The sequence below is a fragment of the Echinops telfairi genome, unplaced genomic scaffold (assembly GCF_000313985.2).
Source record: "Echinops telfairi isolate 266 unplaced genomic scaffold, ASM31398v2 ScPeMD7_4;HRSCAF=17, whole genome shotgun sequence".
NCBI lineage: Eukaryota > Metazoa > Chordata > Mammalia > Afrosoricida > Tenrecidae > Echinops > Echinops telfairi.
The window spans coordinates 51,718,429-51,742,636 of NW_022103900.1; the positions used below are offsets into that span (position 1 = coordinate 51,718,429).

General features: G+C 39.8%; 3 protein-coding genes across 3 annotated transcripts in view; 2 read left to right on the top strand and 1 right to left on the bottom strand.

Moving 5' to 3' along the window:
- Positions 1-7,499, top strand: part of LCT (lactase) — a 72,119-nt gene extending 64,620 nt beyond the window's left edge. Inside the window, exons 15-17 of the mRNA XM_004703881.2 lie at positions 4,167-4,387; positions 5,158-5,385; positions 6,699-7,499. Coding sequence (XP_004703938.1) covers positions 4,167-4,387; positions 5,158-5,385; positions 6,699-6,919 — 670 coding nt within the window. The 3' untranslated portion in view covers positions 6,920-7,499. The remainder of the gene's footprint in view (positions 1-4,166; positions 4,388-5,157; positions 5,386-6,698) is intronic.
- Positions 7,500-9,353: 1,854 nt separating this feature from the next.
- UBXN4 (UBX domain protein 4) overlaps positions 9,354-24,208 on the bottom strand; it is a 49,399-nt gene continuing 34,544 nt past the window's right edge. Inside the window, exons 10-13 of the mRNA XM_004703882.4 lie at positions 21,419-21,521; positions 20,379-20,510; positions 14,775-14,977; positions 9,354-12,671 (exon numbers count right to left, since the gene is read on the bottom strand). Of these exons, the coding sequence (XP_004703939.1) occupies positions 12,533-12,671; positions 14,775-14,977; positions 20,379-20,510; positions 21,419-21,521 (577 nt within the window). The 3' untranslated portion in view covers positions 9,354-12,532. The remainder of the gene's footprint in view (positions 12,672-14,774; positions 14,978-20,378; positions 20,511-21,418; positions 21,522-24,208) is intronic.
- Positions 18,395-19,368, top strand: LOC101660145 (ras-related protein Rab-2A-like). The gene is given in 1 exon segment (XM_045297822.1): positions 18,395-19,368. A coding segment is annotated over 1 exon segment (636 nt). The 5' UTR covers positions 18,395-18,427; the 3' UTR covers positions 19,064-19,368.

The window sequence follows — 24,208 nt, forward strand, 5'->3', positions numbered from 1 at the left end:
TGATAAGAATTGTACGAGCCCCCAATAAAATGATAAAAAAAAAGAATAGGAGAAAATGTCGAAAAAGCCAAGTCATAAGTAAGACCAGAATTATTGCACTGATAAAGACTGATGAAACCTCTAGAATTCAGTCCTTTTAGCCTGGACCTGTAGTCACTCCCAGAAGCCATCTTTCAGCCAAATCATAGACTGGCATATAAAATAAACAATACAATTCATGGGGAATGTGCATAGGTTCCTAGATCCTTGCAGGGAAAAAGAAAATTACTCAGCACCCACCTGACAATTAAAATTTTTTACTATAGCCCATAATCCAGAATAAAGTGTAGGTATCTGCTTTTGCAGTCCCACCCTGGATCATTCCAGTGCCCTGCAGAGGTGGTATCGGCCGCTTTGGGAAACACCAAGAATCAGATCAACTACGGAGACCATAGGGACAACATTTGCCCAAAGCAAAGATGAGCAAGCAAGGAGGGACTAGGGTAACTGGAGCAATGGAAACAAGGCAGGCAAAGTGGAAATGAGGAGAATTCTGGCACATTAGCACAGTAATCACTAACGTCAAGGAATAATTTGTATTTTAAAGGGAAACTTATTTGCTGTGTAAACTCTAGCCTAAAATGCAGTAAAATGTTCAGATAAATAGGGGGAAAGGAAGTGCCTGTTTCATGGATTTGCATTTTAGATGTTAAGATCAGCAGTTCACATCCATTAGCTGCTCTAAGGGAGATAGATGAGGCAGCTGGCTTCTGTAAACCAGCTTGGGAGCTCTTCTACTCTGTCCTGTATGGTCTCGAGGAGTCAGAATTGATCGACTGCAAGGGCTTTGGTTACAGTTTCAAATAGCATCTGAAGATTTAGCAAAGTTAGTCATCGTCTTGTGAAAGAGCATTACATTATTTCTTTATACTAAACAGTATTTTCCTTCACTGTTTGGAGAATAGTAAAGTTAGTTTCTTTGTTTAGACTTAGAGCTTACTCAAAGGTTTTATCTTTCCTGATTTCTTATAAATGTAATGGGTATACATTTTTTTTTAATGCCTCGTAGCTGAAACAACCGATTTGGAAATTCTAGGATCTAATACACATTAGCAATTATTTGAGGAAATGATTTAAATGTTTATTCCCTAACACTTTCTAGACTATCAGTGAAAAATACATAGTTATTTTGTAATTTATGTGCAAAAGCAGCCAGCCTTAAAATAATCCCATCTAAGGGTTAGAACAATGACTACTCGCCTATTTTTAGTTTCTTTTAATAAAAGTTGCTAGATGACAGAGTTCAAGAACGTGCTATATTACCTAATGTACTTGCAATCTCTTAAAAGCAAAGCCTTTGTTACGCATAAAACCAAAACCCAACCACCAGCGACGACATCCGGAAACCAGCAGCCTCTTGACAAGGGCTCTGAGGAGACTGCCAGCTGGCCCTGCTCCAGGACACTATCTATTTGCCCACTTCCCTTCACTCAACTCTTAGTGCCTGTGAGCCCTAGAACGGTCTGCCAGGCGACTTCTGCCCCAGCTACAAAATTGACCGCTTTCAGTTCAACTGAGTGAGAAAAATCGTTACTTATAAAATAAAGCATATTCCCCGCCACCCCGACCCCCAAAGTCTAAGAAATAGCTAAGTTGCTTTGTCTTTATATGTAATGCATACGCTTGACCTGCTCATGTGTCTGTGTCCCCCTAGCCTTCCTTCTTTGGCCGTTTGCTGCTCTCACCGTGCCATCTCTACAGAAAGAGACGGGCCTTGGAAACAGGACCCAGAGTATCTGGCCCCTGTAGTCACCCCAGTGTTGTTCTTTAGGTGCCGCCGAGTCGGGTCGTTCTGATTCAAGGCGGCCCTGAGCACAATAGAACAAAGCTCTCGTTGGTCACCACTAGGTTTGAGCGCACTCTTGCAGGCAGTGTCAATCTTTCTCATGGAGGGTCCTCTTTTTTCCACTGCCCCTCTGTTTCTAAGCTTGCGCTCCATCTCCAGTGACGGGGCCTGCCTGATAGCATGTCCAAAGTATGTGAAATGAAGTCTGGCCACCCTAGCTTTTAAGGAACATGCTGGCTGTACTTCTTCTGGCACAAATTCTTTCTTTCTTCTGGCAGTCCATGGTATATTCTTCATCCACACAATTCAAACGCACAGAGTCGCCAGTCCTCTTTATTTATTAACTAGCTCTCACAGGCATAAGGCCAATGAAAATATCTTGATGTGGGTCAGGTGGAACCGAATTCTGTCTGCAAGGTGACAGCTTTTGTTTTGAACACTTTAAAGGGGTCTTTGGCAGATTTGCGCACGTGATTTTTATAAAAATCTCTTATTGGGGATGCTTACAGCTCTTATGACAATCCATACATCAATTGCATCAAGCATATTTGTACATATGCTGCCATCATTTTCTAAACATTTACTATTTGAGCCCTTGGCATGTATCAGCGCCTCTTTGTTCCCTCCCTCCCCCCATCATGATCCCTTGATAAATTATAATTGTTATTTTCATATCTTACACTGACCGCTGTTTCCCTTCCTCCATGGTTTCTGTTGTTCTTCCCCCTGGGGGTGGGGGGATAATGGATCGATCACTGCGATGGGTTCCCCCTTTCTCCCCGCCTCTCTCCACCTTTCTCTTATCCTACTGGTATCGCAACTCCCATTTCTGTTCCCGAGGGGCTTATATGACCTCTCAGGTCATCAGAACTGAAAGGCATGATAGTGGGGAGTGAGGAAGCCTCAAGGAACCAGAGGAAAATTGTATATTTCATCAGTGCTATACTGTGCCCTGGTTGACTCATCTCTTCCTTGTGACCTTTCTCTGGGGGGACGGTCTATTGTCCACAGATGGGTTTTGGGTCTCTACTCCAACCCCCATGTTCTCAGCAACATGTTTGCTTGTTTTGGGGTCTTCCAATGCTCTTTACCTGATCCCTTCGACACCTCATGATCACACAGGCTGGTGTGCTTCTTCCATGTAGGCATGTTGCTTCTCTGCTATATGGCTGTTTGCTTAACTTCAAGCCTTTAAGACCCCAAACACACTATCTTTTGACAGCCAGGCACCATCAACTTTCTTTACATTTGCTTGTGCACCCATTTTGTCTTCAGTGATAATTCTGGGAGGGTGAGCATCACAGAATGCCAGGTTGTTAGAACAACGTGTTCATGCGTTGAGGGAGTGTATGAGCAGAGGCCCAAAGTCCATCCACTTCCCCAATGTATGTACATATATGTACATAGGCCAATACCTCTATTTTTATGAATTAATATATTTACACAAGTGCACACCTGTTTATACTTCTATCCATACCTTTGCTTCCTAGATCTTTTATTTGACCTTCCTCCTATCCTACTATCACATTTGCACTTCTGCCTCTTAGTAACTCCTCTCAGCTAGATTGCTGTTGTTCCAACACCCCCGAGATCTTTACATCCTCCTTGTTGTTGTTAATTCCCTAGTTGACCCCGTCTATGGCACTGTTTGCTCATTGCTCCCTTCCCCCATCCTCCTCCTTCCCCACAATCCCTCCTGAACTGTCAGTCTGTTCCTTTCTCCTCGGGTTTACTTCCCAGCACATGTCATTTCTTGACTGCTGCTTCCTTGAGCATTAGTTGTGGATTCAAGTAAAAGGAAATCTTTGGCTTCAGTCTGTTCTTTTTATCATGTTGTCTATTGCTGCTTGCATCTTCGTATCACCCAGTGTTTCAGACTATTTGCTCTACATGTGGAATAAGTACGGCGAAAGGACACAGCCCTAATCAAGATCTTTCTGCATTTCAAAGCATGTATATCCCCTTGTTCTGTTCCAACAACTGCACTGTAGTCTTTGTACAGGTTTGACATGAGCAAACTAGAACCTTTCACCTCTGCTGAGATGCAGTCTGTTCAAGAGTCTTCGCAGGGTTAGGGTCCATGAATTAAGTTCATTCCACTGTACCGGTAGTGAGCTTGCCGGAGAAAGAGCTGAAGTGGCTTTTTCCAAGTTTTGAGTGGTTGAACTAGAACAAGTGACAAGGGGGACTCTGAGGTGATTATACCGTTGTTTTGAGTTATGACATCTAATGGTAGAAAAAACCTAAAGTTATTCCTAGTATAAGTCATGTTTGTGTTTTGTTCCAAGGTCCTCTTGGGACTCTCAAAAGGAGACCTCATCTTTGGGTTTTTATCCCCTAGGGGAGTCGCTTCCATCACAGATTGGTCTTGGCCAGACTCTGGCTCCTTCTGGCTCAAGATGACACCTTTTGGCTTCAGGAGGATCCTGAACTGGATCAAGGAGGAGTACAACAACCCACCAATTTATATAACAGAGAACGGTGTGTCCCAGCGAGATGCGGACCTCAATGACACAGCGAGAATCCACTACCTCCGCACTTACATCAACGAGGCCCTCAAAGGTACGGCAGATCCACACCTTCTGTGTCCACCTTGCACTGTTGGAAGCATCCACTACCGCCTGCCATGGGTGATACTGCACCCAGGAGCCAATTCCCTCACCTAGAAATGAGAAAAACGCTCCCTCCTATTGGGTATAGACCTTTCTTTTGGACTACCTTCTGAATTTTAATTCTCATAAATCTAGTTAGCAAACAAACCCAGTTGCCTGATAATCCAGCTAGACCTTAGTTCCTGGTTGGAGTCATTTGCTTCTGCCTTCGTCTCTGAATAGCACTCCTGAGCAGGGTTGGAACAGCAGCCAGTAGTAGTAGGTTTGGTGTTTGTTTGTAAGGTCTGTTGTTTCCCAAAGGAAATTGTGAGATCCTCAAACTCAGAACAGCTTGAGATGGGAATATGAGAGCAAGGGAATGGTTGGTATTGCCGAGTAGAGAGAAATGAGCAATGCACCTGCCAAAAGAAACAAGTAGGGCCACTTACTATAGCGAAGAGCTTCAACACTCCAAATTACTAGCCCAAAACCAGCATCCTGAGAGGAACAGAGGTTTTAGATAACTCAGTGAGATTAGTTTGAAGGCTTTCTGGAAAAATGCTACTAGTTTGCCAGATCTGGCCACAGAGGATCAATTAACAATCACAACCCAAACTCTGGGGCAACTCAGGGATTGTAGGAACATTTAGGATTGTGGGCCAACAATGGCTTCCATAGGCCTGGGACAAAGATGTCTTATATGATAAGCTCGGCTCATAATTGGTCTTCTGTGTTGAGCAGCTGTGCAGGATAAGGTGGATATCAGAGGATACACGGCTTGGAGTGTGATGGACAACTTCGAGTGGGCCACAGGCTTTGCTGAAAGGTTTGGGCTGCACTTTGTGAACTACACTGACCCTTCTCTGCCAAGGATCCCCAAAGAGTCAGCCAAGTTCTATGCCTCCCTAACTCGATGCAATGGTTTCCCGGACCCAGCTGCAGGGCCTCACCCTTGTCTCCAATCAGAAGGTGAGAGGGGGTTCTGGGAGGGACAAAAGCCTGAAGATGAGGGAACAGAAAAGGGGTCTTCAGTGTGCTTTGTTAGCTTCCTTCTGCTTCTCCAACCCTTTTAAAACTTACTTCCTGTGGGGGCGGAGGGGAGGAAGGGGAAAGGGAGCATAATGTATGATGACGCATAACCCCCCACCACTCCTGAAGGGGACAAACAACTGAAATGTGGATGAAGGGAGACAGTGGTTGGTGTAAGATATGAAAATAATAAAGGAGTGATACCAAGGGCTCAAATAGAAAGTAAATGTTTAGAAAATGACAACGTATGTACAAATATTCTTGATACAATTGATGCGTGGATTAAGAGCTTTAGAGCCCCCCAAAACATGATCTTTAAAAAAAATCCAAAACTTAAAAGAAAACAAAATTGCTTCCTCTGACTGCTTGGCATACTTGTGAAGGAATGAAGCATACTTGGGGATAATGTTGCAACTAAAATCCAGGGCCCTGGTTTGGGACCAGCAGATAAGCCGTCTTCTAGCTCCACCACTAACTCGCTGTGTGACCTTAGGGAAGAAACTAGTCAAGTGCCTGGCAGACTGCAGGCATCTAAAAGTTGCTGACTGGAAAGGTATAACATGATATGTAAATGTGATGATCATCTGGTTTATCTTTTCATTGATGGTCAAGTCCAAAACCCAATGCCACTAAGCAGCTTCCGAATCAGAGCTACCCTAAGTAGGGTTTCCGAGACTATGTTTTCATGAGCAGATGGGCAGCTCGTGGGCTTGAAACTCTGGCCTGCCTAACACAGAGCACCACCAGGACTCCTTGCTAAGAGTTGTTTCAAACACAGTAGTTGTTTGCTGCGTGCACTTCCATCCTCAGCAGTGAGCCTATTCTGGCCAGGCAGATTTGGGAGACCTATGTAATCTCTGAATTCCAAGCCTCTACCTTGGGCTAAGCCCCAGGGACACAATGGTTCACTTGGCTGATAACTGAAGGGCCAGCTGCTTGAACCAACCAACTACTCCTGAGTTCAACTTTGCCCTATCAAATCAACAGGAGTCAGAACTGACTCAACAATGGGATTTTATCTTGAGCTTAGCAGTGAGTTACATGTTGAGGTGCCAACCACAGGGTCAGCAGTTCAAAGCCACTAGCTGCTCTGGAAACCCTAGGGAGCAGTTCTAGACTGCCCGGTGGTCATTAGGAGTCAGATGGCCTCGATGGCAATGGGTTTGCTTTTTGTTTTTATACGGGTTACTTTAGACCCAGGGCTAAATCAGTCCTGGTGCACATGCCACCTTCTGTTTGTTGTCTTCACCTAGGTGCAGTTCCCACCGTCAGTCCTGTGGGAGAGGTGAATGTTTGGTTCCTGGGGCTAGCACTAGCTACAGTCGAAGCACAGACCGCTTTGTACGTACTCTTTGTTCTTCTGCTTCTTGGAGTCGGTACCATAATATTTCTTTCATACAAATACTGCAAGCGCTCCAAGCAAGAGAACACACAGGCAAGCCAGCAAGAATTGAGTCATTTCTCCTCATTCTGACCCGCCTCCACAAGCTCGATGAAGTGGGCTGCCCACAAAATCCTTAGAATCTTAGTTGCCCACACGCAATTTTGTAAAAGTCTTCTATGTTGTTAGAGACTACTTGGATCTTAAAGGATTCCGAGTCCCTGATTATAAGATATGCATGCATCTCATCCCTGTTGGGATGAATAGCCTTCTGGGGGGGTTCTTGTGAGTGAAAATGTAAAGATACTAGTCCAGTGGTTCTGCGAGTCACTTAACTGGGTTGAGTTGCTGGGGATTACCGAGTCTTTAAAGGTAAAGACCAAAGCAGTTTTAAGTAAGAAATCCCCTCCAAGATCAATGTCATCTCCTGACAGAACTTTTTGCGCCGTTTCTCAGAAAATAAAGATGGTCATGTGAACCACGTGGTGTCTCCAAAGACTGTCGTGAGAAACTAGACATAAGGGAAGTTATGAAGTCACACAGGCCTTTAGGGCGCGTACTTAGCTCTCCCATTAGACCAAAGCATTCTGCTTTATATTTCTCGGGGTGGAGGTTGCTAATTTCAAGGTCAGAAGTTCAACTCCATCAGCCACACCACAGGAGAAAGACCTGGTTTTCTACTTCCCTAAAGAGTGAGTCAAAAGTCTCAGAAACCCACCAGGGCAGTTCTTCGCTGTTTTACAGGGTCGCTATGAGTGAGTGCTAGAGGCGATTCTAATCCACAGAGTTGAAGTGCTGTTGCCTAGGGCTTCTGGGGCTATCCATCTTTACAGGAGCAGGTCGCTTCAACTTCTCCTGCAGAGCAGCTGGAGTTGTAGACCACATATGTTGCAATGGTTAGTTAGCAGCCCAGTTCTTAGCCCACTTAGCCAGCAGGGCTCCTTAGACATACTACAGCACCTAAGATAACCGTGGGATCATGCTTTTCCCACCTCACCACTTGGACACCCTGCTTGGCTCTCCACTATTGGACAATTTCTCAGGACCCAAGGGTGGTTCACAAAGCGCACGATTTGACATTCCTTCTCTTCCCTCCTCCCAATCTCTGGTAATTCTGAATTGCATGAAGGTCACTTATATTGATTTGTCTTTTCAAATGCTATTTCTTCTGCCTAGAATGCCATTTCTTCTGAAGATCCCTTCAACTCTCAGCTTGAACAGTGTACCATTTTTGTATGCAACTCCCCACACCTCAGTTTCCTATAAAATTCTCTGTATGCCTCCCCGGGTAGATACTACTTGTACTTTGTTAGTAGATATCCCTCCTTACAGCCTGACCTCATTAGACCAGAACTGTTTGCGGGCTATCCTGCTATCGGCTTCTGGAGGCCCAGGGTCACTGTTTGGTACGCATATTTTGCAGACAGAATGTAAGGACGCACACCTGCTACTGTTGTGTGTGTTTGTCCCTTCACGAGGACATCCGCAGTAGCAACAGGATCTGAAAGCACACTGTCCTTGGATGTGCAATTGAGTCTTGTATGACACTTAAAAAAGCTAATTTGATCCATACATTGTTTCTATCTGGGAGAATGTCTTTTTAATAAAGAGTTTTTTGGCTATTTTTCAAAACATGGTCTGCTTGACATTTTCCGTTTCTTGTAAGATACCCTTCCTTGAACTGTCAGGTCTACAGCACATTCCTGTTAAAATAGTCCACTGCGGAGAGCAAATGTTTTGAGAATGACGAAGGCAATGAATGTAAAAATGTGCTTTACACAATTGATGTATGTATGGATTGTGATGAGTCATATCAGCCCCTAATAAAACGATTAAAAAAAATATTCCACTGTGTTGGATCCTAACCTAACAGTTTCTCTCCATCAATATATAATGACAAGGTAGGGATAAGGTTAACAACTTATATTAAAGGCGCTTTCTTGGACAGAGACTCAATATCATCGACTGTCAATTAAACCTAAATTAATCTCAAAATCATGCAGCTCAATAACAATTTTAGTTGAAAAAATTGGGCTCAAACATATCAAATATCTTTAAGATGGTGTAAAATTGGGCGATACTTCATTCCATTACATATAGATCACCATGAGACAGAGCTGCCTTGAAGGCAACTGACTTTTTTGGGAAAACAGACAAAATAATATGAAGTTTCACATATTAATGTTTACCAGTAGCTGGGATAGCTCAGGGAGTAGGGTGGTGGAAGATTATTAAAACATATTATGAAGTTAATTATTACAGCAGTTTTGGTAGTAGAGTTATTGATAAAGGGAAAGAAGACCTAGGTACAGATCCACCTACATATGGGAATGAAGGTTATGGCAACAGGTTAACTGGACGCTTTCAGTCATGGGTGTGGGATGAGAGTCAGATTCCTTCTTGAGTCAGATACTAGACTCAATGTAAAAATGAAACATGAGAATACTATGATAGATGGGTGATTTTTGTTTGTTCGTTTGTTAAATTTTGAAGTGGGAAAGATAAAAGCAAGACTCAAGACCCAGAAGCCATTAAGAAAAGCACTTACAAATTTGACTCCATAGATACTGTGGGTAAAGTTCCATGAACATTCATCATCAGAAGATACACAGGGAGAAAGTATTTACAGCATTTGCTAGACAAAGAGTTAATTTTCTTCATATACATGGAATTCTTATAACTCATTAAGAAAATGATGAACAGCACACCAAAAAAAAAGTTGGCAAAAAATACAAACAAGTAGTTCTCAGAAAACAGAAATGACCAATATTAAAAGATAACGTTCATTCATGATAAGCACAATGAGTATAAAATGCATACAATTTTCATCTATCCATTGACAGAGATGAAAAAGAAAAACAGTGTTGGCAAGGGTGAGGGGACTGACGTTCTTTTACACTCTTGGGGGTAGCGTAAATTCAAACATACTTTGGAGCAAACAATTGAGCCACATCTTTAAAAATCCAAACTGCAAACTAATTAGACAAATGTATCCTATGGGTATATTTTCGCAACAAGAAGGTAACTCCCCAAGGATGTTCATGTACCAATGTTTGTAATAGGAAAGCAAAAACAAACAAAGAACTGCTGATAACCTTAATGTCTGCCACCAGAGAACTGGATATTTGGGGTGCATTCCTAAAGCAGAATGCTGTGCAGCCATTAATGTGAGGTAGCTATGTGTTGATAAGAAAGATCCTCAAGATTGTGAGTAAAAAAGCAAGATGCAGGGTACACATAATATGATCCCATTTATTTAAAAAATAAAGATTACATATTTGCTTATCTATGCATAAAAAAATGTCTGAGTATTACATAAGAAACTGTTAAGAGGTTGTGTCGGGAATAACATGGAGGTTGTAAGATGCAAGCAGGGAGGCATTTTTATTTTATGGCCTACTGTGCTTTTCTGAATTTTTTACCATGTATGCTTTTTTTTAAATATAAAATTGAGGAGGGATCCTCCCCACTCAAAGATTATGAACCTCTTATGTACAATTCCTTAATATTTGTGATATATTTTACTTTTATCAAAGCAAACTGACTTTGAGGTACTTGATATTTTTGCAAATGTGTTTCTAATAATGGCTAGTAGGGTCATACCTACTTTTTAAAAAATCATATATTACTATATTTACTTTAAAAATGACAAATCTTTATTTAAATGAGATTGCTGGAGAATTTACTTTTTCAAACTCACTTTTTTGATTAACGAAGTGATGGATTCAGCAGAAAATTGTTAGGAAAACATGTAAACCGCAAAAAAAGAAAACTAAAATCACATAAACAACTGTTTAAGTTTTGGTGTCTTCTCTTTTTTGTTTACATATATGTTATTATATAGTACTATCTCATTATAAAATGTGTTTACAAAGCTGAGATCATGCTGTACCCACAGTTCCGTGTCCTGCTTTTCCTCCCCAACACATAATAGGTACTCAATGAACAGATGTTAAATTGAACTGCCGATTAGTACCGGAAGTCCCTAACTTACGGCGTAATACAGTTTTGACGAACTGCACTTACAATAGTCTAGGTTTTTTGTACATATTAATTCTAATATGTACTACATAACAATGCTGCAGTGCAGAACTTGCTGGTGGGCAAGTTCAGACGCTAACTCGCAGATGTGCAGAGGTTAGATTTATGAAGATATTGTTAATAAAAGGTAAAAATGAAAACTTAAAAAATTAAGAAGAATCCATCTTACATCAGAACCAACTAGGATGGAGTCATCAGACCACAGCCCCACCGTAAGGCAGGGACTGCCTGCATTGTGCCATTTCTCCTCACCAAAGACTACTGCATTATTTCAGCAGATGGCATGTAAACGGTTTCTAGTTATCTAATTCTTAAGTCCTTAATGAGTAACTTTACACCTCAACTTTGTCTACATTTATGATCATTTCTTAGAAAAAGTTGGATGAAAGAGGATAAAATTTAGGGTTTCTTGGAAATACTGTTTTTAGAAAGACTGCACCAGTTTCTATTTCTGCCAACAGCATAACCTATCTTACTCTTTCCTTGACAACAGTGACTAGTCCCACTCTAAAAAGTCACTGTGATTTCATAGCTGGGGAAAAAAACCACCTCAGCCCATTCCATGAAAATGTCATCTTGTCACAACAAAATCAAGTCACTGTGTTCAGAAAGCATGTTCACTCAGGAGGAGTGCTGTCTTCCAGTCTAAAAAACAGAGGAAGAGTCAAGTTTGTGCCCTGTTAAAAACATTATTAATTTTCTAGTCTCCAGTACCAAAAACTGTTAAGTAGCATATAAATCATAGTAAGAATATCTTTAAAATCTTTAAGCCTCATCTAACAAATAAGAGGCCTATCTTTACACTTCTTGCTTTTAACTACGGGTATTTTCAAGTAATTGCAGAGTGGCTTCTGAAGGTGCAATGTTAGTGTGGAGGTGAGAGAAAGAGGTGGTGGGCTAGCAGTAGTTCTGCACCTGATGAGAACAAAGCCCTTAACATTCTGCAAACAAAATGATGGCAAAAACACTGCTATCAATGCATGCCAGAAAACTTCCTCCTACAGTGATATTTATGGTAAGGCAGCCAGCTACATTTTTGAGATACTTCCAGGGTTACTGTCCAAGGTGGGGAAAAAGAAAAAATAACATATTACCTCAGCAAAGCTTTGAACATAGAAATGCTACGATAAAAAATTTAAGTAAATATTAGATCATTCTGATGTTTAGAAAATATTTTTTTATTCAGTGTTTAAGATTAAAACTACAAGATTTTGCTCGCAGCTGATGAGCAGAGAGAAAAGTTAAGCAAAGTACTATTTGATTTCCTCATGAAACTGCTCTGACTCCAGAGTCGAATTTCTCCGAGATAGGCCAATTACTTTGTGTAGCCTGAAGACTTCTGGGACAAAACAGCTCACAATCACACCTGTCATCTGGAAGCATAGGGCTCGTGGGTAAGAAATACTGAATTAGAAAGCGGACGGAGATGATTAGACTTTGATTCTACTGGGCTTCCAGCAGTCGATTACCATATGCAAGGACTAGTAGTAACATTAACTCTGACTTTTTGAGTTAAACAACTTTAACCCACCCCTTATGTAGAAATAGAGAGACACTTTGCAGAGCAGTTGGAACGCATAAAGCCGTCCCAATTCTCCAGTAAAATTTTAGTTGAATTAAATCATATGAGAAACAATGATTATTGCACATATTGTACTTGGTGAACTACATCTGTTGAGTAGAATTTCCATTCCAAGTATTGTTTTCATCTTCGCCATCATCTTGAGCCCTCAATCTGTATATCTTCCCCTCTTTTTTAAAGTCTTCCCCACGTTTCTCCAGCACTCTTTTTCTGACTGGTTCCCTGAAATAACAGAAAGACAGAGTATATGAAATAAGAACAGCAGGAATATAAAGCCTTCCCCTTCACACTCCCTTTAGGACTGACAAGGCGTCCTGAGAGTGCAGTGGTTAAAAAGCATTCAGCTACTAACTGAACGAGTGTTGGTTTGAACCCATCAGACACTGAGAGTGAAAGATGGGGTGTTTGCAACCTTAGCAACTATAGGGGGCAGTTCTACTCTGACTGACCTACAGAGTGATGAGTAAGAATCAACACATTTGTTTTGGGTTAAAGTCGGCAAAGTCCATGGAAATAATTTTATCTACGCACACAGTTCTAGACGGTACTAGTCTTTGGCAGCACTAACTTCATCAGTGTTTTAAGTCAAGGCAGTCCAATCTCACTGTCCATTTCCCTGTGCTGTATGATGCCTTACCAATCTTTAGAAGACTGACACCATTTGCTAACTCATCTCTCCTTTATTATTATGCCACTGACATGCCCACTAAAACATATATAACTTACCCAGCACCCTAGAGCTCCACTTAAACCCTAATTGATAGAAATGGCCAATTAGCCAGTTTTTTCCTTTCATAATATTTAAGAATGGCTTATTTGTAAATAATGAAAAACAAACAGGACTTCCTTATCTGAAAATGGGAACAGATAATAGTGAAACTTAAGCCAATAATAGAATCCTTTAATATCAGAGGGGGAGATAGAAAAAATGGAAAAACAACAGTGTAATTCAAAAGCCCCACCGCCTTCTTTAGCATACAGTCATCATTTGCCCCAATCCCACATTTTTTCCTTTATTTAAAAAAGGTTTTCAAACCATAGAGGTTATTCTGTATTATTGAAATAGAAAATTAATGCTTCCTCCTATAGCCCAGCAATAGTTCTAAAATTCACGGGCAACCACATCTCGTTTGAATGCTGCTTGAAGATGGTTGTTAGGTACAGAGGACTGTCCCAGGGTCTCCAGCTAGACTCTATGGAGCCGATCACCAGGGGCTTTTTCCCCTTGGAAACTCTGAGTGGGTTTCAACGGCTGACATTTAGTTAGCAGCCAATGTTTCCCTCTAAGACTAGAAAGCACTTCCATGAATCCCACTTGAGGAATTTAATATGTGTAGATGTAATCAGTCTTCCTATGCAACACATACAGAAAAAAGCAAGAGGCTAAGTCAGTCAGTCCTACTGCAATAAATAAACCCTCCTTTAGGGTGATTAAGACACAAGGTTAGGGACCCACTGATGACAAGGCAGAAATAGGCAATTTCATTACTCATCATATCAGATGGGGATGAAGACTGAGTACGACACTTATTAAAAGCCAAAAAGACTATTTTATAGTGATAGGTCTATATTATAATAAATGTTGCTATTATTTAATTATTACAAGAGGAAATAATCTCCCCATTCCTGGAAAACACTTCAAAATTTGGGCTAATCTCTTTCAAACACGCACAATCTTTTTTAAAAAAAGGGAAAAGCATCATCTATAGTACCACCCTAATCTTTGTCATCTGCAATAAAAAAGGGCCTTCTCAACGATGGGACTGGTTCAAAACCACTCTCAGAAGGTAGTACCATTTTTGATAACCATCCAGGATCCTCAGTTTGATCCTTCTCTAAATGGCCCAGAGAAGACCACCAGTCAGCAGCGTATCAAAGAGCCACCAGAGTTAAAATGATCTAGAATGCAATGGTTCCTCTGCAGAAATTATGCAAGAATGACTGTGAATAATTCATGGAACACAGTAGCTACTCTGCAAAGCACGGCAAGCACGAGAGAAAGAGCTACTTTTAGATGGGGGGAAATCTGCCTCTATAGTCACGAACGAGATAAAGGGAGTTTAATCACTGAAACAACAAAACTGATAGCAGAGAAAGGGCTTTCCATGGAGCAGTTGTTAGAGCACTCAGACGCTTCAGGTTAGTGAGATTCCCAGGAGAGAGGCTACGAAAAAGTTTCAGAACGTTGTTTTCTTTTTTTCAAAGCAGGAATTAGGGAAGATATATAAGGAAAGAAAGCAAAATAGCCATAACAAAAGTTTCATTTTGAGCCTTTGTGATATTGGGCACTAATTATTTGCATATGGGAGAAACACAAACAAATACCTTTTTTCTGAGTTGCTAGAAGATGCCGAGTTTAAGGGCTCTGACGCTGCTGTGCTCAGAGATGTCCGTGCAGGAGGAGGGCTACTAAACAGGAAGTTGCTAATCAATCTCCAGATGGCAAGGAATGGGTAGAGTACAGTTCCCAACCATGTCCAAATGTCTCCACCAGAAGAGTGTACCATGGATGTAGCTGGTCTTCCTGCCTACAAGGTAAGAAACAGGAGATAAAGACTGACTATCCCAGCCCAATCACATTATAGCCAAGGTTCTAAGTAAATCTATCATTAGTTCTCACTCAAGAAATATGACCACTATTTGAAGAAAATGATACATTTGTAATATAATTAACAACTCTGATAAGAGTTTAATTAAAAAGGGAAAGGGTTCAAACCTTAGTGACTACATTAAATTCTGTTTTAAGTGTGAGGTTTCAGTTTACAGTACAGAAAACTACACTGAACAGAATGTGCATGTGGTAGTTTTATAATTGTCAATTTGAGAGGATTATGAATCAAGGGGTGGAGTCTAGTCTGTCAATCAGATCACAGCCAATGAAGCTTCTGTGTGGGCATGACCTTCTCCTTAGAATTCTGGGAAATCTGATATTTCCTTCTTGGAGGTGGGAGACTCTCTGTTCACACCCTGGGAGACATAGCAGCTGACAAGACACATGGACCCACCTGATGCAGAGACCCCTGCCAGCACTGAGATGTTTCCAATGACACTGGATCCAAAGACTTTCTACCCCTGGCCTGTGATCTTCTACATTCGGCGTCATTACATGTGTTTCGTGAGATTGAAGTGGACTTTGTAGATTGATATCGGACATATGGGCTAATATAGGATTTATGGACTTAATCTGGACTGGGCTGGGCTGTTTTCTCAATGTTTAATTGCTCTTGTATATAAAACTCTTTCTTATACATATGCATGTTATGAATTTGTTTCTCTAGTCTACCCAGACTAACACAGTGCATGATGGAACACAGTGCATGACGGGGCTCTCAAATCTGTGCTGGCACTTAAGTTGGGACCTTGGAAAAATCATTTAAGCTTTCTGAGCCACCTGCCCTTTATCAGAGATTAAAACATCATTGTGAGAATTAAATAGGATAATGTGTTTTAGACAGTATCATCACTGGTGTGTTACAGTTTTTAAACTGGTTAATGTTCATAGCAGCATTATTCTCAATAACCAAAAGGTGGAAGCATCCTAAATTCTATCTGAATATTATTCAGCCATAACAAATATAAAACAGCTGAACATTTGCTCTGTGAAACATGCCAGACATAAAAAGTCACATAACCCTGCTTCTATGACCTGTCTACTAAGTTAAGAGCAGAGTCGTGGACTAGGAAGAGAGGGAAATGGGCTTAATCATAAAAAGCTTCTGTTTCAGGTGATGAAAAGTTCTGGACACAAATAGTGGTGACAGTTACACAACATTCTAGATATAATCAATGTCATTGAATTATATACAAAAACAGGTAAAAATGTATATGCTTTGTTATATGTCTCTTACAATATCATATGTAAATGATTAAAATGGAAAGTTTTGTTTTTAGTAACCACAATTTTAAAAACCGAAGGAGAAAAAAGCATCTAAAAACAAAAAAGCTTGGGAAACACAAGAAACTCAAACTCACTGCCACAGATTCTGACTCACAGTGACTCTATATGACAGGGCAGAACTGCCCCCGGGGGATTCCGACACTGGAACTCTAAAGAAGCAGAAAGCCTTGTATTTCTCCCAGGGAGCAGCTGGTGGTTTCAACTACTAACCCTGAACTAAGTAGCCCAAATGCATAACCACTACACCAACAGAGTTCCTAGTAAATAATACAGCCCTACATCAATAAAAAATAACTCAGTCATGGATTATTACACAAATACTCTATATTCTTTCCTGCTGCTCATTTTCCGTACAAACACTCCTCAATTATCAACATTCTCATTGCCTTACAACCCACATGCAAAACTTAAAATTCTCCGGTGATGTCTCCAATGGTCCATGCCCCATGTAGATCTGTGGTCGGGCCTGGGGTATTCTCCATGGGCCACCCCAAATAAGTACTATATGCCCTGGTGGCACTCAGGTCACATGAGGAATGGCAGCTGATTGGTCATGAGGTGCCTGCCTCTTCTCATTTGTTCTCACTGTCTTGATTGGGCATAGGAGGGCATGGGGCAACAGTGGGGTTGTAGGTTGTAAGGAGGAGGCTAGGCAGTGGGGGGAGCAGGTGGAGAAAGGAAGCAGCACAAGGTCAGGACAGATGGAAGGTAAGTGAGGTCATCATCTAGGGTGGGGCAGTGGGAAGCAGACCAGTCCCAACCCCTATAGGTTTTAAGGTGGTAGGAAGGATGTAGCAAGGAAAGCGTCCAGCTGCATCATATCTGTTCTGAGACGTGCACCAGATAGATGATTAGTGAGCAACTTTAGAGACACACACACCTGGGCACCAAAGCCAGTGTGGGCCCTCATTCACATAACATGGATTTTACATAATGACCTGGATTTTGGGTGAGATATGGGTATATATAAAATATATAGGTAAGAGGAACAAGATGAAACTTAAACTGTTTTTTTTTAAAAAGAGTTAAACTATTTATCCAATGTCTTACAAATAACACTAGCGACACAAATATATGAGGTGCCCCCCCCCACCATAAAAGCGGAATTTTATCCCGAAAACTTATTTAAATTTTCTCACAAAACAACCTATCACCTTCAATGTATTCTCCATCACACTTAATATATCTGACAAATCTGTGATTCCATTCTTGGAAACATTTTTCAAACTCATCTGGTTGGATGACTAACAGCACCTTACATCTTTTTTTTCTCCCACCTATTGTCAAACTTCTGCCCTTTCATGTCCATCCTTTATTTGCAGAAACAAAAAGAAGTTTCATGGAGCAAGGTCAGGTGAGTCGGATGCGTGGGCAAAAGAGGCATGCTATTTTTGCCAAAAAAACTGGTATAATGAGATGGCTGAGTGAGCAGGTGCATTGTCATGGTGGCAAAACCTGTCCCCCATCTGCCACAAATCAGGCCTTTTTTGTCACACACTGTTATGCAATCTTTTCACAATCTCTAAATAGAAAGTTTGATTAACAGTCTGACCTGGTGAATGAACTTCAAATGCACTATGAGTCAACAATTTCATCCGTTCAGGAAGTTGATGAACATCCAGAATGAGGTTTGTCATTCATGGACATTTCACCTTTTTTGAAGTGAGAAAAACATGTGTACACTTGCGTTTTTCCCATAGCATTGTCCTTAGAAGCTGTGTTCAATATCACAACAGTTTCTGTGGCATTTTACCATAGCAGGCAACAAAATTGCACAAACGCACACTATTCTCTTAAACTTGCCACCACAATAAAACTAGGTTCGAGCAATACTGCTTCTATGAAAAAACTCACTGTGACCAGAGAGAACCTTCCCAGGTGACACTAGTGGGTAACTAACTGAAAGCAAGATGCTATGCAAGATGCTTGCCTAGAGGGACAAATGCATACTACGAAAGCTCCCACCAGCAGAGCTTTTTTCCGATTTTGTTTTGTGTTTTGGTACCCCCTCGTATAAAGCACGTGATATTAGAAAAACTTTTGGAGGAGCCGTGTGCCCTGGCACCGAGCAGCCGCGGCCATGGCGTACGCCTATCTCTTCAAGTACATCATCATTGGTGACACAGGTGTTGGCAAATCGTGCTTATTGCTACAGTTTACAGACAAGAGGTTTCAGCCTGTGCATGACCTTACTATTGGTGTAGAGTTTGGTGCTCGAATGATAACGATCGATAGAAAACAGATAAAACTTCAGATATGGGATATGGCAGGACAAGAGTCCTTTCGCTCCATCACAAGGTCATATTACAGAGAAGCAGCAGGTGCTTTACAAGTATATGATATTACAAGGAGAGATACATTCAACCATTTGACCACCTGGTTAGAAGATGCCTGCCAGCATTCTAATTCCAACATGGTCATTATGCTTATTGGAAATAAAAGTGATTTAGAATCTAGAAGAGAAGTTAAAAAAGAAGAAGGTGAAGCTTTTGCAAGAGAACATGGACTTATCTTCATGGAAACTTCTGCTAAGACTGCTTCCAATGTGGAAGAGGCATTTATTAATACAGCAAAATAAAATTATGAAAAAATTCAAGGAGTATTTGACATTAATAATGAGGCAAATGGCATTAAGATTGGCCCTCAGCATGCTGCTACTAATGCAACACATGCAGGCAGTCAGGGAGGACAGCAGGCAGAAGGAGGCTGCTGCTGAGTCTGATTTTACTGTCTTAACTGCCTGCATGGGGCCTCCTCACTTGTTCTTTCACCCTTTATCCTCCTGCTCAGCTGAGACATGAAACTATTGGAAATGGCTTTGTGTCACAGAAGACTTTAATCTTTCAAATTCTTGTATAACTTTGAATAAATGGTTGATGTTCACTAAAAGAGACAAATTTTGGAGATTGCATTCATATCTATTTACATTTGATTTCTAGGTCAACTGATGTGATTATTTTTGTTAAATGTTGTCTCGTGCCCTTGACTACAAACTGAATTGTATTAAACACTACAAAGTCATCGTGAGTATTTGAAATCAGTTTGTGTAGTTAGGTTTCCCAGAACCTGTGGTTACCTAATGTTTAATATTACAGAACTGTCCTCAAAATTTTGTCAATTTTCAAGGCTATAAGGAAAAGCAGAAGGACTCTTAATTCTGTATTTATCATTTACTTTCTGTATATATAGTTTAATAACCTGCTTGGGTATAATTTGCCAAGCTTCAATTCTTTAATGCATTTGCATAAATTCTACACTGTTTAGAGCTTAAAGCTACCGAAGCATTGTTAGGAATTGCTTGGACGCTGAATTTTAAACATTCTGACATTGTTAATGAGCATGTTCACCTTTTATTGTCACTAGTCCAAGAAAAATATGCTTAATGTATATTACTAAAGGGTATGGATGTGTTGACCTGTTTTAATGCCAAAAGTTTGCTATTTGTCCATAATTTCCTCAAGACCTCTTGGAAAAGGATTTGTTTGCCTTAACGAAAATTGTTGAGTAAAAAGGACAGAGGCAAGGAATTCCTACATGTAAGCAACTCCAAGAAGAATGAACATCCACTTTCAGATAATAATGTTTTCTTTTTCTTTCATTCACCTGATTTCTAAATGCTTTTTTTTTATAAATACAGGACAGTTTTCCAACCCTAATGTACAGTGACTGTGTAAAATTTTTCTTTCGGTGACAACCTGTAATCTTTAAAATATAATAAGCATCTTGTCTTTTTTGAAGGATACATGATAATAAGTCTACCAGAGGGGAAATCCTGTTAAAAAGTAGAAAAACTAGTAAATTACTCATTGTGGTGGTTTTATCCTTTGGGGTTTTTTTTTCCCCCTCCGTGACCTATAATGGAATTGTTATACCCGTGCAAAATAAAATCCTATATATATAAAAAAAACACAACTTTTTAAAAAAATTTAAACTATGTTTATGTGAACAATCCCTTTGTTTTTCCCTTCCACAATTACAAGAAATACTCAAGAATAGAACAGGACTCCAAAACTATACATGCATATACATACTGGCAACAGCACCACTGAAGCACTTGGGGCAAGTTCCAAATCCAGCAATTTCTTTTTATAATCTTCTTTGGTAAATTCTCTCCTGGGGAACATGGTTGCTAATGAAAAATTACCGTAAGTGTTGCCAACAGTCTGTAATGTAACATAACAAAAAAATGTTAAATCTTACAGTGATGGCTTTTTAAAATGTTACATTATTCATATGACTCCAAATGACTGTTTTAATAAAATTATCTTAATTTTAAAGTTCACAGAAATGTACATTCAAAATTCAAAAGCATTTTATGCTTCAAAATGTTGTCTCAAAAAAAAAAATGTATGTTGAAAAGCTATCAAAGTCCAATTATTTTTCTCAAAACTTTTATAACTCAACAATGACCACAATGTAAATAACAAGAATTCCTAAAATTGAATAAAAAATCTAAATAAATTGAAAAAACAAAAAAAAACAACAACCCATATAAACATTTATACATCTATATAAATCTCTTTAAATATATGGCTGCAGTTCAGTCATTAGGGCTTTTACTATCATTTGGTGAATCTATCTCAATATTTGCGTTATAATTACATTTAAAAATTTACAATACACCTTTATTCTCTTCATATATGTAACTTACTTCAATTGTTTTAATCTTATCTCAAGGCATAAATTGGTCCACTGTCAACTGTACCATAAACATAATCCCAATTCCAGGAACCTACATACATTGGGCAGGCATTACCTTCACTTGCACAATTCTGACTTACTGAAAAGATTACAAAGATTACAAAGAAAGGCTTAACTACATTTGTTTCTAGTGATTTTTACTGTTATTCATATATGAGAGGGCTTCAAAAAGTTCATCTTTCAGTTCCATTTTCCATGAGTTTTTTTGTGCATAGATGCACACAACACCTCAAAGATGTCTTGTCCTTCCCTCCTGGGAATAAGTCCTGATTTATTCACATTCTTCAAATTCTGTCTTGAAATTTCCCCCTCCTACAGCTTAATAATCTACATATCTATCTTTAATATGTAACTCAAGACCTAAGTTTACCTGTGCAGCAAACTGTCTCGCTTCCTCTAGCGGAGCATCAGAAGGGAACTGATTTGTAAAGGAAGAACCATCCGGAAGACGGAATTGAATTCTAGCAATAGCACTATGAAAACACAAAGTTCAAATCAGAATCTGCACCGATATGTATTTATTGTCAGAGACTATGATTAAATATTAGAGAAAACAGGAAGTAGAAATGTGCAAAACCAGGTTTTTTTCTCTCTCAGGTCTTTTGTTATTCTTTATTGAGCCCTAAATAACATATCATAAATTTCACCCTACCCTTATTGTACAAGGGTGCGGTTTTCAGTATATTCAGAGTTGAACCACCACCATCACTAACTCCTGAATATTTTCCTCATTCCAAAAATACTCATTAGCTCTCATCCGTTCCCCCATGTCTCCCAAGCCACTGGGAACCACTAGTCTACCTTCAGCATCTAAGCAATGCTCTATTCTGGACTTTGCCTACAAAAGGGGTCATACAAAGTACGTGTAGCCTTTTTTAATTAAGCATGTTTTCAAGGTTCATCCATATTATAACATGCACTTCCTTTTACTGCCAAATAACATTCGACCGTATGAACTATACCAATTTTTGTTTATCCATTCATCAACAAATGGACATTGTCATTCTTAATAGTTTCTAGGAATTACGAAAAATGTTGCTATGAACACTCCCAAACCATTTTTGTGTGGATACATTTTCAATTCTCGTGACTATGTACCAGAGAGTAGAATTGCTGGGAAATACAGTTTGACATTTTGAGGAACTGTCAAATTTTGAAGTGGGTCATTATATAATCCCACCTATAATGCATAAGGTTCTAATTTGTCCACAACCTCAGAAATGTTTATTATGTTTTTTACTTTACTTATCATACTGGTGTAAAGTGACTTTAAAGTAATAGGCGTTTCTCTAATGACTAATGATGTTTGGCATTTTTTCATGTACTCATAGGTCACTTGCATGTCTTCTATGAAGAAATGTTTATTCTTAGCCTTTGCCTATTTTAAACTGGTGTTTGGTTTATTATTGAGTTATGAGTTTTGTTTTTCTTAAGGTAATTTTCTTGGGGGCTCTTACAGCTCTTATAACAATCCATACATCAATTTTATCAAGCATATTCGTACATACCAGTATGTTGCCATCATTATTTTAAAAACATTTACTTTCTATTTGAGCTCTTGGTAACAGCTCCTTTTTTCCTTCCCCCAACCGGTGACCCTTTGATAAATTATAAATTATTATTATTTTAATATTTTACACTGACCATTGTCTCCCTTCCCCCAGGATTTCTGTTGTCCTTCCCTCTGCTGGGGAGGCGGTGTGGTTTTGCACTGATCATTGCAATCGGTTCTCCCTTCCTCCTCTTCTCTCCCCACCTTCCTTCTACCCTCCTGGTATCGCTACTCACATCTCTGTTCCCGGGGGGGTGGGTGTGAGGGGTGGTGGTGGTGGTGTGTGTGTGTGTGAGTAGCTCTTATCTGTACCAGTATACATATTCCCGGTGTGGGTAGGAGTGAGGGTGGGGTGTGTGTGTGTGTGTGTGTGTGTGGTAAGCTCTTATCTGTACCAGTATACATACTCCCGGTCTAGCCAGAACTGAAAGGTAAGTATGGGGTCATGAGGGTGAGGAAGCCTCAAGGAATCAGAGTAATATTCTGTTTCATCAATGCTATAATGTGCTCTAGTTGACTCATCCCTTCCTTGTGAACCCTCTGCGAGAGGATGTCCCATTATCTACAGATAGGTTTGGGATCTAAGAGTTCTTTATTTATTCTAGGAACAAGTCCCTTATTGGAGACATATCTGTATTCTTCCCAATTCTGTGGTTTGCATTTTCATTTTCCTAATGGTGTCCTTTGAGGCACAAGCGTTTTTAATTTTGAAGTCTAATTTATCTATCTTTTCTTTTGCTACTCATGCTTGTGATGTTCTAAAACAACACTGCTTACTACAAAATTGCAAAGAATTGCTCCTTTGTTTTCTTCTAAGAGCTTCATACTTATAGTTAAACACTTAACCTATTTTGAGTTATTTTTTTTGTTTTTTCCAGCAGTTTTAATGGCATATAATTCACATGTCACACAATCCAGTATTTCAATCACATCAAGAACTGTACAATCATCACCACAATCAGTTTTAGAACATTTCTTTCAATCTTATACTCCTCGTTATTAGCAACTCATTTTCCCCCCAACCTCCCCCGCCATACTCTCAAGGAACCATTAAACCAGATACTTTGTCTATAAATGTACCTATCCTGGATTTCATATACAGAAAAACATTAAAAAACAAACAACAGAAAAAAAAACTAACAAGAATAACAATGTAAAACAGATAAAAACCTCACTAAAAAAAGCTATCTGCTTATTTTTCACAGTAAGTACATTCATCTGATAGGAAGAAATGCTGCGGTGCAAGAAGAGAGTCATACTAGCTGTGATGGTTAAGGTTATATGGCAACTTGACTGGGCTATGATTGCCAGTGTTTGGTCAATTACATAATGATGCAATTTGAAAATTAATGATATAATTAGGCAGTTGTATAACTATGTAGTTGTCCTATGTCTTGTGACCTGATGTAGTTATCCCCCATTTGTGCATAATATGGATGTTTGCTTATGACCTCAATTTTGGAATCTAACCTTGGTAGTAGGTAGTGATTTTGGAGGAAGGGCATTATCACCACTTATTGAATGGCTCGCTCCACCAGTCAATCTTGCTAGGGGTTGGAAGGCAGCAGTTAATGCTCACGATCATTTTAGGCCTCAGATTTTTTTATA